This window comes from Rana temporaria, chromosome 2 (genome assembly GCF_905171775.1).
Source record: "Rana temporaria chromosome 2, aRanTem1.1, whole genome shotgun sequence".
NCBI classification, from domain to species: Eukaryota; Metazoa; Chordata; class Amphibia; order Anura; family Ranidae; genus Rana; species Rana temporaria.
In genome coordinates, this window is record NC_053490.1 from 534,695,475 (window position 1) to 534,711,098 (window position 15,624).

A 15,624-nucleotide genomic window follows, 5' to 3' on the forward strand; every position below is an offset into this window, starting at 1 on the left:
CATTTTTTTTAAGGATATGTAGCCTTTTATTTTAAATACTGTTTTAATAGGTTGACAAATTAGCATTTTCTTTTTTTGTGCTATTGAACTATGTAAACAAAAAAAAATGGTTTTATTTATTTTCACACACACACACACACACACTAAAGCTCAGCTACAGCTTCGGTTTGACAACTGCCATCACTGTGCCTCTCTCTCTCTAAACAGTGAATACACAAAGAGAGTGCGGGTGGGTTTGTTTGTAAACAAACCCTGTACTCATCATCATTGGTTAACATGGGGATGGCGTGATGGGGGGAAACGTGGGGATGGCATGATGGGGGGAAACGTGGGGATGGCATGATGGGGGGAAACGTGGGGATGGCATGATGGGGGGAAACGTGGGGATGGCATGATGGGGGAAACTTGGGGATGGCATGATGGGGGGAAACTTGGGGATGGCATGATGGGGGAAACGTGGGGATGGCATGATGGGGGAAACGTGGGGATGGCATGATGGGGGAAACGTGGGGATGGCATGATGGGGGAAACTTGGGGATGGCATGATGGGGGAAACTTGGGGATGGCATGATGGGGGAAACGTGGGGATGGCATGATGGGGGGAAACGTGGGGATGGCATGATGGGGGGAAACGTGGGGATGGCATGATGGGGGGAAACGTGGGGATGGCATGATGGGGGGAAACGTGGGGATGGCATGATGGGGGGAAACGTGGGGATGGCATGATGGGGGGAAACGTGGGGATGGCATGATGGGGGGAAACGTGGGGATGGCATGATGGGGGGAAACGTGGGGATGGCATGATGGGGGGAAACGTGGGGATGGCATGATGGGGGGAAACGTGGGGATGGCATGATGGGGGGGAAACGTGGGGATGGCATGATGGGGGGGAAACGTGGGGATGGCATGATGGGGGGGAAACGTGGGGATGGCATGATGGGGGGGAAACGTGGGGATGGCATGATGGGGGGGAAACGTGGGGATGGCATGATGGGGGGGAAACGTGGGGATGGCATGATGGGGGGGAAACATGGGGATGGCATGATGGGGGGGAAACATGGGGATGGCATGATGGGGGGGAAACATGGGGATGGCATGATGGGGGGAAACATGGGGATGGCATGATGGGGGGAAACATGGGGATGGCATGATGGGGGAAACATGGGGATGGCATGATGGGGGAAACATGCCGATTGGTTCCTGATCATTCTGTCATGCTATCACCGTGCTATTCTCTCTGTGAAGTTGACTGCAAAGAGAGAGAGAGGGGTTGTTTGTAAACAAACCTCATGTGATCATCATAACCAGCTACCATGGTGACTGCAGGATGGAGAACCAGGCTGATTAGTGGCATGGTCTCAGAACTGGGAGCACAAGATCAACTTCTATCACTGTGCACAGTTGACTGCAAAGAGGGAGAGAGAGAGTAGGTTTGTTTGTAAACAAACCTCATGTGATCATCATAACTGGCTACCATGGTGACTGCAGGATGGAGAACCATGCTGATTTTTGGTGCGGTCTCAGAACTAGAAGCACAAGATCAACTGCTATCACTGTGCTATTCTCTCTGTGCACAATGACTGCGGAGAGAGGTAGGTTTGTTTGTAAACACACCTCATGTGATCATCATAAATAGTTACCATGGTGATTGCAGGGTGTAGAACATAGCTGATTAGTGGTGCGGTCCCTGAACTAAGAGGACAAGATCAACTGGGACTACACCTTTAATGTTAGCATTAGTATACTGTATGTGTCAATTTTCACAGATCACTTTAATCAGGCTTTTCCCTGGTCCTGTCAAACTATAGCTTGGGTGGAGTTTATTTGGTGCACAAGGAATATAAACCACCAAACCATATCATACAGTCCCCACTGAAAGCAACAAACTGGTCGAATGGTAATTGGTCAGGAAGAATTATTGCATACACACCTTACAACGAAGAAAGAAGCCACAGAGGTGGCCAAAGAATTCTACAACTGGATTCAAACACTTACCAATTGTACTTCTAAGCTAAGACTACGGGGTTGATTTACTAAAACTGGAGAGTGCAAAATCTGGTGTAGCTGTGTATGGTGACCAATCAGCTTCTAACTTCAGTACAGCCCAAGCTCATTTGGCTGTACTTCTCCTGTGGATCACAGGAGTGCAGTGCGTTCTGCACTCCTGTGACCCGTTTTCAGCAGCTCGCTGTCGGCTGACGTCACAGAGCTGGTCCAGGCTCAGGAAGGATTGCAACCATATGGTCTGCCCACATTCGTTCACCGGCACCTCGCTCAGCCTTTCAGTGAGCCGCTGAGAGCCTGGGCTGTCCGCTCCCCTCCACAGTCCAGTGCTCCAGTGAGGGGCAGAGCAGAGTTGTTGACTAACAATCACCAGCTCTCTGCTCACAGAGCTGTAAAACTGAGCGATCAGTGGTGTTTGATCGTTCGTTTTTAGTGTTAGAGCTGGCAGGAGGACCAATGATGCATCCACCTAGGTAAGCACATTTCACAAAAAAATAAAAAGAATCCCATATTTCTCTTTTAAGAAATCATTTTGGATCTTCCCAACTCATTTAAAGGATCGCGACCATAGTCCGAATCCACCCACATGCCTGGACCGGAACACAGATCGGCCACTCATTGAGGCGGTCGCTCCCGCCCCGTCCACAGCCCAGCACTCCAGTAAGCACCGCAGGGAGCAGAGAACCGGTGACTAAGGCCTCATTCACACGGACGGACCGTTCAGGTCCGCCTGTCAGTTTTGACGGCGGACCTGAACGGCCGCTCCATGCATCCCTATGGAGCGTCGGATGTCAGCGGAGACGTGTCCGCTGACATCCGACCCGATCCGCTAAAAACAGACGTATGGGGACATGTCCCCATCCGTCCATGGCGGATCGGATCGGGTAAGATCTGATGAAAACGGACATGCTGTCCGTTTTCATCAGATCGCTCCATAGGAGACAGCGGCGCCCGACAAGCCCCTCCCCGCTTAGTGAGCAGAGAGGAGCTTGTCATCCGTCGGCTCAGCGGAGATCTGCGGACAGATCTCCCGCTGAGCTGGCGGAAGCAGGCGGACTCTGTATCAACGGAGTCCGCCTGTGTGAATGAGGACTAACAGTCACCGGCCCTCTGCTCACGGAGCTGCGAGAACCCAGATTGTTTGGTTTTCAGTGTGAGAGGTGACAGGGGACAGATGCTGCATCCAGCTAGGCAAGTATAAAAAATAAACATCGGCTCCGTTCCCACTGGATGCCAATGCGGCTTCCCAGCAGGGGTCCGGTGCGTCCTGGTTCACCTTTTCAGGTCCAATTTCAGTCCGAATTTTGGGCTCAATTCAAACCTAAAAAACAGACCAAAAGACGCACAGGGCCCCCGTGCAAATTTGCACCGGAACCGCTTCGGTGATATGTGAACCGGCTCCATAGAGAGCCATTCATATTCCCCCGCTATTACGAATTAGATCCCGCATCCAATTTGCAATAGTGTGAACCCGGGCCTGAAGCTTTGACTAAAACAAAACCTGGAAGCCGATTAGCTTTCCATGCACAGCTGCACCAGATTTTGCACTCTCCAGTTTTAGTAAATCAACCCCTATAGGACTGCAGAACTGAAAAATCATTCTACAATGCCAGTGGGACAACATAAGCAACTTAAAGCAGCAGACACAAAGATGCTATACATGCACGGATTCTCAGTCAAGAAAGGCTAATCCGTGAGGTCTCCAACCTTCTCGTCTGTTATACCCTCGGATATCATTCAAGCAAATCAAAAAAAATACCCAATTATTTCAAAACCACCAATATATATCCAGAGACTTTAACAGGAGTGCAGAATGACAAAATTGTGTAGATTTGGCTACAAACATGTGAATTATTGGGTTGTATGGCCAGTCTTATTAAAAAATAATAATCTCTAAACCAAATTTTAAACAATGACAGATTTTTTCGCATGCACGTTCCCCAGGTAAGAGAGAGGAAGAAACCCTGTGACACCAGTGTCAGCAGCTAAAGGGTTAAGGTCACTCTGATATACAGCGATGACACAACTGAGGCAGGTAAGAAAAAAAAAATATATATATATAGAATGTACCACAGATATTGAGCAGTGTAACTCTGGAAGGATAAAATGTCCAAATAAGCATCTGTCCCAAACTCAAAAACAAAAAAAAATAAACTCAGTTCCCCTAAGAAAAGGACGTGGGTCCAGTCCAATAGAGCTGAAAAGTGCAGTCAAGGTTAAAGAGAATTGCTGTGTGTATTTGTCCTTCGTTCTCCCCGTAGTGCAGTGTTTTTTCCGGGGGGGGGAGCAGGAGACCCCATTTCTCCCCTCCTGCCTCCCCCTCGCTTTTTGACGCGCTTGGCCTTTGAAGTTTGGCTCTTGATCAAAAAAAGTCTGTTTCTCAAGTTTTAGCAGGTAAATATGACGAATACAAGGAAGGATGACGTGTGTGTGTGTGTGATCTGCGTTTGGTAGGAACACAGGTGAGGTCTGTGGCACACGGAAAAATAAACAAAAATTGCGGACATTTCCTTGGCAGGGTTTGGGGGGAGGGGGAATACGGGTGATGATGGTGAAAACAAGAGGGCAATGTGTCTCGGAGATCGCATTGCTCCTTATTGCTAGGAATTTATCCGTTGTGTTGTCTGCACGGTACGTCCCACAGCCCGGCCCTCCATTACAGTGGCTCGTGATTAGGGGCCGGTGAGTCCCCAATAGAAACGAGGGGGACTACCATAATACTGCTTAATTGAGAATCATTTTAGGTCAAATGTATCCTGCTGGGAGGGAAGATGGCCCAAACAGAAAAGATTTACACCCCATTCACACTTGTGTGACTTATCATACGAAATTGGACGCCATGTTTTGCAATGATACCCATTCATATATGTGTGACTTAAAGCCTCAGCAACTTCAAAAGTAGTTCAGGCACTATTTTGGTCCAACTTTCATACAACTTAAGGGCCATAGACATCAATGTTAACCCTCAAAAGTTGCATGAAAGTTGTACCTGAATGTTTTTACGTGCAACAGCGGTGGAAATGTGGGTCCGACTTTGCAGAAGGACAACCAGTCACATCCAGGTGGCACCCATCCAAAGTTGAACTCCAAAGTCGTGCAACTTTGGGGTCGCACAAGTGTGAATGGAGCCTTAACTAAATAAAGTTGATGCATTGGGGGGGGGGCGAGCTTCCGCCATTGAATGATCTATCAAAGCTCTAAACCTGCAACTTTTTAATGCAACACACAGATCGTTCACAGGTCTATTGGGTGCCAGGCAGAATTTTTGGAACCAAGACACACGTTCATTTAGATCTGCCTGCCTATAGACCCAACATGGGTTCAGTTTCAGGCTAGAGGAAAAACCTAAATGGACATGGGGATCTCAAAAGTAACACCCGTTCCTTTCTGCTCCAATTTAGCAGAACTTGTGTCGCCCAAAACAAATAAAGACGCCACTGCGACCTGTAGAAACCTTCATGGAACGCCACTCTAAGTGCCAAGAGAAGTTGCTCAGGTGATCCACCGGAAGGGGTTGCTGGCATCTAAATGCTCATCCCCAAGAGCTTAGCAAAAGATCAAATGTAGAGGAGCCACACAGACAGCTGAATGTATAACAAATAGTTAAAAGCGGCTTTGCTCCTGCTGAGACTACTACACTTGACGCATTTCATCCCACCCCGGGACGAAACACGTCAGAGGGTGTGGTCTGAGGAAGAGCTTAGGCTGAAGGCGATCTTGACTATTTTGGTATAGTTTTGTCCTACTCCAAGGACGAAACACGTTGGAGTGTTTGGTATACATTGATTTTCATCCCACCCCAGGGATGTAACACTTTAGAGGGTGTGGTCTGAGGAGGAGCTAAGGCTGAAGGCGATTTTTCACTATCTGGTACATATCAGTCTGAGGGGGAGTTGAGGCTGAAGGCTATCTTCTCTATTTGGTATACATTGAGCTGTCGGTATGTGGCACAAAAAAAAAAGGACGCCACCCTTATTTATGAAAGGACACCACCCTTAAAATGCTGCAACTACAGAAAACTAACTGCAAAGGCAGTGTTGGCGGCTTACTACAGGAAGTCAGAAGCTCCCTTGATTTCTAGCAGATCAACATGGATTTTTCTATACTTGCAGCATTTTTAAAAAGGATAAAGCGTGAATTGTATTGTAGCGATGAATTGACAATTTCTTTATAACTATCAGTGAGGGCCAGAAGCACCCAATACATCATTCTCTGTGGATTGTTTGTGAACCTGGGAGGAGCGGGAGAGGAAGCGGAGGCCATTCTAGCTCCATACTGAATACATGGGTTGTGCGACATCTCTTCGGGATCCTCAGGGGATGGGCCCAGCCTATTATATTCTCCCTATTGGATACATTTTTATTCATAGTACTGCACTAGAGCGGCCTTTAGCCACGGCTCTTCCCAGGCCATGCCTTCTGAAGCATTTTACCTCCCCCACAGGGTTTGGTCATATGCTTCGGGGGTGTGACCTGGGAGGAGCCAAGGCAGAGTCCGTTCTAGTTCCATACTTAATACACGGGAAGTGTTTTACCCCACCCACAGGGCTTAGTCATATGACTATATTAGTCTATGACTAGATCTTTTCTGGATCTTCAGGGGATGGGCCTAGTCTATGCTAATTTTCCATATTAGATACATTTTTATTCAGAGTGCTCCACTAGAACCGGCTCAGCTACGGCTACTCCCAGGCCACGCCCGCTAATGATGAAATGCGTTGGAGGGCATGACCTGGGAGGAGCAAAGGGGAAGGCTGTTCTAGTTCCATACTGAATACACAGGAAGCGTTTTACCCCACCCACAGGGCTTAGTCATATGACTATATTAGTCTATGACTAGATCTTTTCTGGATCTTCAGGGGATGGGCCCAGTCTATGCTAATTTTCCATATTAGATACATTTTTATTCAGAGTGCTCCACTAGAACCAGCTCAGCTTCGGCTCCTCCCAGGCCACGCCCGCTAATGATGAAATGCGTTGGAGGGCATGACCTTGGAGGAGCCAAGGCGAAGGCCATTTTAGTTCCATACTGAATACACAGACTGATTGGTGTGCGGCGTCTCTCTCCGCTTCGGTATAATTCACTGGGCTAGGGTGAGCTCTAAGGATGCTGGCACCCGCTTCTTCAGTGAATCACCAGAGCATTAGCAGTGGCATTTGGAGTGGCACTCAAAGCCATTTTTTATGGCAATCTAAAGAAAAGATATCTAATAATCAAATTCCCAAATTTTCAACTGAACAACACCGGATTTGTGAATGCCCTTAAAAAAAGAACATTACATCATGAGTAGCAGCTTCACACAAAAAAAAAAATGCTTGAGATGAAATCCTGTGGACCGTACCTGACAGAAAAACACAACGGAGAAAAAAAAAAAAAAGGCTAAACGATATGATTTGTGCTTTCATGTGCCGATCCAGACAGAGAGCGATCGTTTTATGGGATGGGAGGAAAATGCCGATGGATTTTTTTTTACTTACTGTAAGGTTGTAAATCCCAAAAAATAATAATAATAAAAAAAAAAAAAAAAGCACAAAGCCGAGCTGTGTGCCTCCTTTCCGGACATACTGTGCTCCCCGTCCGGTGCAAGGGGGAGGGGGGCGGATTTTAAAAAAAGGTCACCACCTTGCGACCTTTAGAAAAAAAAATAATAGATTTGGGAACATATAATGTTTACATTAAAATAATGCAATAATTTACACAGCAAACCAAAATTGCTGCATTCATGAAAAATAAAAATATATATACTCTAAACGACACTGGGTTTTCTCTGTAAACCAGATATATGAAGGGAGGGGTGGGGGAGGGGGTAAAGAAGACTTTGCCTGCGAAGCCCAAAATTCAGGAGTCGAAGGCCTGAAAAACCAAAAAAATAATCGGCATGCAGAAGTACGATCCGTCTAATCACATTTCTTGGATGTCAGTTTGTAGGGACGGGGAGGTTTTCTTTTTTTTTTTTTTTTTTTCTTTTTTTCAGTTTTGTAATTTAAAGAGAGTCGCTAGAAAAGTCTTCACAAAAGAATTTTGAAGTCTGTCGTGTGTCTCTGGGGAGGACAGCGGTAGTCCACAGTCTCGTGGTGTTGGGGAGGGGGTTTGAGAGACACAAAATAACGTGAGCAAGTAACAAAAAAAACAAAAAAAAAACTCAAGGCAGCCTGTAGAGATCATTGAAACAGCTGAACCACCTTCTTCCACGCATTGAGGTGATCAGAGATACGGTTTTATGGAAAACGTTTTCTTCGATCCTGCTAAAGGCGAATTATTTTTTTTCCCTCGCATTGTAATCATTTTTTTTTATTATTTATTCACATCGTTGCTGATGTTTATTTTTTATTTTTTTCGCTCAGGCTTGCACATCTCATAAAAGGAAAGCTTCCAAGGCTCTTCCTCCGATTTTTTCACGACGTGAAGCCGGGGCAGCAGTTGCCATGAAGGTGAATCTTTCTTTTTTTTTTTTTTTCGCACCAGCGCGTCTTGAATGTCTTTGTACGTTTTGTCCTGACGGTTTAAAAAAAAAAAAGTCTCCTCGGGTCCTGGATTTACCGGTCAGGTTGTTCGGTTGGTCTTTTATATATCTTCGTCACTGGAGTCGATTCGTTTTTTATTTGACGTCCTTTGTAGCGTACGTATTCGAGTCGGAGGTTGAAATGGAGATATGTTTAAAAGCACATCGGATTGGGTTGACACCATGAGAGCGGCGTTTGCAGAGGCTCAGGGGGAAGGGGGGGGTGGAGGCTTCTCTTTTGTTGCCCCCCCCGGGAGATGCGCTCCTGGCTCCACGGACAGCGCCTGTATGTCGAAAAAAAAGGGGAAAAAGAGAGGGAGGAAGACAAAGGTGGGGGGTGGGGGGGGGGAATAAAACAAAAGATGGAAGTCTAAAGGTGGGAGACTAAAAGCTGCTTCTATAGAGCAGAAAAGTAAAAAGGCAGCAATGAGGGAGGTGGAGATAAAAAAGAGGGGGAAGTACAAGTGAAGGGGGGAGAGAGGAGGGAATAGAACGGTGCACTGCGCACGCTGCAAACAATGGAGCGAGGATCTGAAAGGAGAACGTGGAGTTTACTCTGTGACATGCTGAGCCCCCTCTGCTTGTACTTAGAGCTGGAATCCCTCCATGGGTGCCTCTCGCTGCTGGAATATGTACTGCTGCTGGCTGAGGTCAACTTGTGGGGCGATACTGGTGTCCTCGTCCTCAGTGCCAAAGTAATGCTCAATCAGGTCGAACGCCTTCTGGTAGATCTCCTGGTTTTCGTGACTCTGCAAGAACTCAATCTTGTCTAGACCTGGAGATGGGGGGGGAAGCACAGGAGGGGTCATCATCATTCTGTGAATGTACTCGGCTAACTCCAGGTATAACCTTCTGCCTGTGCACTTACCGTAAGCCTCCTCGATGAGGGCACAGTAAGGGTTTATGCCCGTTCCATTGCGCTTGGCCTCCTGTTCTCCCAGTCTCAAGATATTTTCCAGTCCGTTGAGGGCCACCTGGACGATCTTGGAGTCCATGACGGTAAGCAGGTCACAAAGGGGTTTGATGCAGCCCAGATCCACCAGATACCTGAATAAATACAACAAGGATCAGGGGTCTTATAAGCATTACATCATTAGCCAGAGAGAGAGTTTTGGTACTATGGTGGCAGAAAGACGATTTAACCACTTAAGGACCGCCTCCTGCACATTTACGTCGGCAGAATGGCATGGCTGGGCACAAGCACGTACCTGTACGTCCTCTTTAAGTGCCCAGCCATGGGTCGTGGGCGCACACCCGCGACCCGGTCCGAAGCTCCGTGACCGCGGCCGCAGACCTGATCGTCGCTGGAGTCCCGCGATCGGTCCCCGGAGCTGAAGAACGAGGAGAGCTATGTGTAAACACGGCTTCCCCGTTCTTCACTGTGGCGCTGTCATTGATCGTGTGTTCCCTAATATAGGGAAACACGATCAATGATGTCACACGTCCAGCCCCGCCCCCCTACAGTTAGAAACACATATGAGGTCACACTTAACCCCTGCAGCGCCCCCTAGTGGTTAACTCCCGAACTGCAATTGTCATTTTCACAGTAAACAATGCATTTTTATAGCATGTTTTGCTGTGAAAAGGACAATTGTGTCAAAATTGTACGATGTGTCCGCCATAATGTCGCAGTCACGAAAAAAAAAAAAAATCGCTGTTTGCCGCCATTAGTAGTAAAAAATAAATTAATAAAAAAGCAATAAAACTATCCCCTATTTTGTAAACACTATACATTTTGCGCAAACCAATCGATAAACGCTTATTGCGTTTTTTCCCCACAAAAATAGGTAGAAGAATACGTATCGGCCTAAATTGAGGAAAAAAAAAAAACGTTTTTTTATATATTTTTGGGGCATATTTATTATAGCAAAAAGGAAAAAATATTGTTTTTTTTTCCAAATTGTCGCTCTATTTTTGTTTATAGCGTAAAAAATAAAAACCGCAGAGGTGATCAAATACCACCAAAAGAAATCTCTATATGTGGGAAAAAAAGGACGCCAATTTTGTTTGGGAGCCAATTGTCAGTTAAAGCGACGCAGTGTCGAATCGCAAAAACTGGCCGGGTCCTTTACCTGCATTTTGGTCCGGGTCTTAAGTGGTTAAACCTCTTTTTGACTGTCAGCAGTACATTTACTAATGGTGGGCGGCAGCTCCAGGTAGCGTGACATACCTGTACGTTGCAGTGTATTTCCTGGTTTAGGGGCAATTGCCCCCTGCTGGCATGTACTGTGCATTTCCTCTGATTTTGTATTTAAGCAGGTTACAGCCAATCATTTTGGCTGTATACCTGGTAATCAGCTGTGGCCAAATCATAGTGCAGAAATCTGTGTGCTGGTAAACACAACACACAGATCTGGGTGGATTTTTACCTGACAATCAGAACTGAAAGCAAGGAGAGACTCCAGCCAGATGATCAGTGAGTACAAACAGCACACATACACTTCTTAGGCACGCAGTTAACCCCCTTGATTGCCCTCCTGAGCACTCCTGTCACCCAGCTTGTCAAGAATGCCAAGTATTATTACTGATCACTGTATTAAAGTGGTAGTAAAGTCATTACTACCACTTTTACCTACAGGTAAGCCTATAATAAAGGCTTACCTGTAGGTATAAAGAATATCTCCTAAACCTGTACGGTTTAGGAGATAATCCCCTCGCAATGCGCCGCTGATTGCAGCGGCGAATGCGCAGCGGGGAGCCTCGGCTAAAGGGCCGGCAGCCGCCGGACCTTGCCGGATTAAAGTCTCCCGCGCGCATGCGTGGGAGTGACGACATCGCCGCTCCAGCCAATCACAGAGCTGGAGTGGCGATACCCGGAAGACACGCCAACACAAGATGACATCTCGCTCAGCGTGGACCAGGTAAGTTCCCTACACATCGTTCCAAAGTAAGTATTTCATGATGACCTAGTATGCGGTGCATACTAGCTCATTATGGCTTTTGCCTTTCAGGTGAAAAAAAAAATCATCGCGGGTATACAACCGCTTTAAGGCCCATACACACGATCGGACTTTCCGACAGACGTGTTTTATCGGACAGTCCGACCGTCTGTATGCTTCATTGGACAATTGTTGTCGGGTTTTTCAACGGACAAATGTTCGCTGTGCGTACTCTCAAACTTTTCGACAAATGTCCGATGGAGGATCATCCGGTCATGTGTACACAAGTCCATCGGACTAAAGTCCAAAGTACAAACACACATGCTCAGAACCAATGCTAAACATCAGACAACAATAGCAGAAGTTTCCCAAAGGGTGGCGGTAAAAAGATGAAAAAAAACACGTGGTTTGGTGAAAGTTGGCTGAAAAAGTTCTGCCGTGTGTACGCAGAACAAGTTCACGGCAAAATGCCCCTTCGGACAAAAATATACGGAAAAATCTGATGGAAGTCCGATCGTGTGTATGAGGGCTTTAGGTCCCATTCACACGAGGCGGACTCCGTCGCTACAGAGTCCGCCTGCCCCCGCCAGCTCAGCGGGAGATCTGTCCGCAGAGCCGACGGATGACAAGCTCCTCTCTGCTCACTGAGCGGGGAGGGGCTTGTCGGGCACCGCTGCCTCCTATGGAGCGATCTGATGAAAACGGACAGCATGTCAGATCTTACCCGATCCGCCATGGACGGATGGGGACGTGTCCCCATACGTCTGTTTTTAGCGGATCGGATAGGGTCGGATGTCAGCGGACATGTCACAGCTGACATTCGACGCTCCATAGGATTGCATGGAGCGGCCGTTCAGGTCTGCCGTCAAAACTGACAGTCCGTGTGAATGGGGCCTTAATCTCACTAGCGATGTCAGTTAGTGGGGGGGGGGGGGGGGGGGGGGGGGGGGCAGTTCCCAGGAAAGCCTTTGCCAGCGTCCAATCACCTGAAGGCAGAAGCCTACAACTCAGGGTCTAAGAATCAACTCCTGTATCTTGTTCTGTACAATTAGGAATAATAATCTACAGACTGTGGGTGGTAAACACCATGTAAGAGTTTGTTTTTTCATTGGAGATAACACACTTACTTGATCTGCTCTGCTGACCCCCCGGAAGTGGCATTTGTGATGGCCCACGCAGCCTCCTTCCTTGTTCTGAACTCCGCCGTCTGTAAGATGTTAATGAGAGCCGGGAAGATCTCTGCGTCGATCACCGTCTGTAAGAAAACAATACACATTTACACCAGGGCTTGTGAATTCGCTCGCACCTTTAAGCCCACCATCCTTCGCCTCCAACACAATACTACACCTAAAAAAATAATGATTTTTATATTTCAGGTGTCTTTGGCTGGGTCTTAGATCACCACAGGTCCCAGTTGTGCCAACCTAGCAGACTGAAATTTACTGACAAACCACCCAAAATTTACTAGCACAGCCAAGTTTTTACTGGCATTTCCAAAAGTTTAAAAAGTTACAGTTTAAGTCCCCATTCACACCTAGGCGTTTTGTCGCCTGTAGTGCGACGCCGCTGCCGCCAGAGGGCTGGAAACACATTGCCCTCTATGGAGATGGTTCACATCTCCACGCCGAACGCCTGCCTCCTGAAAAAAGGTCCCGGGCCTTTTTTTCAGGCGGCTTTCGGCGTTCGGGAACCATCTCCATAGAGGGGCACATCCTAGGGGCACATCTAGGCGGACAATCGCGGTACAAAACGCCGCTATTTGCAGGACAAAACGCCGCGATTTCGTCCGCCTAGATGTGAATGGAGCCTTAAGTGCAAATTTCAGTATTTAGGCTACAAACAAATACAATAAGCAATATGAAATAAGATGCATAATAATGCAAAAAACGTATTTCTTGTTTTATTTTCGATATAGTAAATTAAGTAGCTCAGGGAAAGGACTCAGGAGGGTAAAAAATTAGATTGCGTCAGGCACACACATATGAAACCGACTCACAGTGACAATGACAGTAGTGGGCAGCAGCACAGATCACTGACACAACATGTCCCCTCCTGAGTCCCAGCAACAGTCACTCTCCACGCCAGGTGATCCCTCCAGTCTAAACAGCACTGACAGTCCCGCTCCCAGCCTGCCTTGCTCCCGACCTGCACACGAGGCTCTGGTCGCTCTGCTTAGCTGCCTTACACAATGACATCACAGGACATGCTCAGGCACCGCCTCTGCCAGAGCCGCCCCGAACACACTGTAGCAGGCATTCGGATGGTCTCTGCCAGCTCCGGGCCTATCCAAGCATCACAGCCATATTTTTTACTGGCAACCTTTTACTTTTACTGCCATTTACTGGCAGGAGAAAATTGCCTGTTTTTTACTGGCTGCCAGTAAAATTACTGACGGTTGACAACATTGACAGGTCCTCTCCTGAAGGGGGCAGCGTCACATAATGACATGAGCGTACATATCCACCAGCGCACCATGGATCGACAAATTTCGCCCAGAAAGTTTTCATGAAAAGAGATCACATCACAAAAGGTGCAATGCGTCGGAGCCACGCAGGACCCCCTTCTACCAGGAACGTGTGCGATAGGAATATTGATCAGACAACATAATGACATGGCGCTGCTCCCTGCAGCATTCTACTGTGAATACAGAAAAAGGGGAGGAGCCTTGACTCCCCGAGTTCACAGGACGTGGAGTCAAGATCGGCAGAAAGAGCAACGTGTCTGCCAGAAACATTGCTGGATGGTAGAAGATTATAAAAACCTGACCTGCTTTTTTTTATTGGAGGTGGAAGGGACAAAACTTTTTTGAGCTATGAGCAAGCTGGAAAAAATAAAATGATGTTTCTCTTTCGTTCATAGACGGACACAGCATCCTTTGACCTTAGGGTTATGCTTCTTCCTACCAGGAGATTTAGGCAGAATTCTACAGCACTTAAGGTGTTAAAAACTTTCCTTCATGCCGCTCCTCCCAGGGGGCGTGGCTCCCCCAGGCATAACCCCCACTCTGCTTCAGCAGCCTCAGTTTGTTTCTGCCTAACCGTCAGGAGAGTCAGGCTCTCTCTGGAGTCCTGGACTCTGGTGTTTTTTCTTGCAAAATTTTTTTGCTTTTTGCGAGTTTTTTCCTCGCTTTTTTATTTTATTTTGAATCCTGCGATTCTTCTATCAACAGCCGACTGGGAGACAGGCTGGGTCCTCGACCCTTGTAGTCCCCCCAGGTTCGGCCTTCGAGCGTGTGCCGGCCCTCAGCTCCGCTTTGGGACGTCCACGACAGGCCCCATTGCTCCAGGGGCGGCCGGGGAACTTCGGTTCTAGGGCACACATATGACCGGTCTCTATGGCCTTGTCACAGTGTGTCTGGCTGACAACCATGCCGTTCGCGGACGTTGGTTCTGTCTGGGATACCTCCAGCCGGGTAGTCGCAGGACAGGTAAGTAGTGGCCCCTTACTCAGGTAAGTGGTCTGGCTGGAATGTTTTCCCTTGGGAGGTCGACTGAGGGTTTTTCCCTGCTTTCCTCTCTCCCTTATTCCTCTCCCTCCTTCCCCCTTTGGGTGACGGCTGTGCAGGGGTTTTTTTTCTCTGGGGCTCATTTTTTTTTTTTCACTCGTGGTATGGCTGGGGCTGTTCTGTGTCACTGCAGGGGACTGTGGTGGACATTCTGGGCATTTTTGTGTGTGCTGTGTGCTGTTTTGGTGTACTGTCATTTTTGGGTACACTGTCTTTTTAAAACTGCGCAACGGCGGCCATTTTGCCGGAGCCGCGCTTGTATTATCCGGCGGCCATTTTCTTGTGGCCGGCGCCGTTTTCAGCACTAGTTCGGCCTCTAGTGGCCGTTTCGGCGGGGAAAAAAGACCGCGAATCATCTGAGGGGACAGACGCAGCGCTGCAGCTTCTCCTCAGCACACACTTGCCTTCACAGACCGCGCTGTACAGAGGGTGGTGAGTCTCAGGGGGCCCCATACTGTGCTCTAGCGGCCGGGAGGTGACCTGTGGGGGACTTTTTTCCTGCCATTGGCAGTGGGGGTGACACGGCAGCTGCAATATGGAGCCTGAATCAGGCCCCTCATTCCTCACAATGCCGGAATTAACCCTTAAGCGCCCCTTCCCCTGCCACATCTGTTGAGTCGGTGTCGGCTGTCCTGGAGTCTTTTTCTCACCAGGTTTGGAGCAGCCAGTGCTCGGTTGGGGGGTAAAAAAGCGCCCCCCCCGGAGGCTGTTTCTGGGGATATCTCTGACGCAGA

At 47.9% G+C, this 15,624-nt stretch overlaps 1 protein-coding gene across 2 annotated transcripts in view; it reads right to left on the reverse strand.

Moving 5' to 3' along the window:
• Window positions 1-3,767: 3,767 nt before the first annotated feature.
• KPNA1 (karyopherin subunit alpha 1) overlaps window positions 3,768-15,624 on the reverse strand; it is a 113,860-nt gene continuing 102,003 nt past the window's right edge. For both annotated transcript variants that reach the window (XM_040339175.1, XM_040339176.1), the window contains 3 exons: window positions 12,513-12,640; window positions 9,375-9,553; window positions 3,768-9,281 (listed from right to left, as the gene is read on the reverse strand). In XM_040339175.1, the coding sequence (XP_040195109.1) occupies window positions 9,094-9,281; window positions 9,375-9,553; window positions 12,513-12,640 (495 nt within the window). In that variant the 3' untranslated portion in view covers window positions 3,768-9,093. The remainder of the gene's footprint in view (window positions 9,282-9,374; window positions 9,554-12,512; window positions 12,641-15,624) is intronic.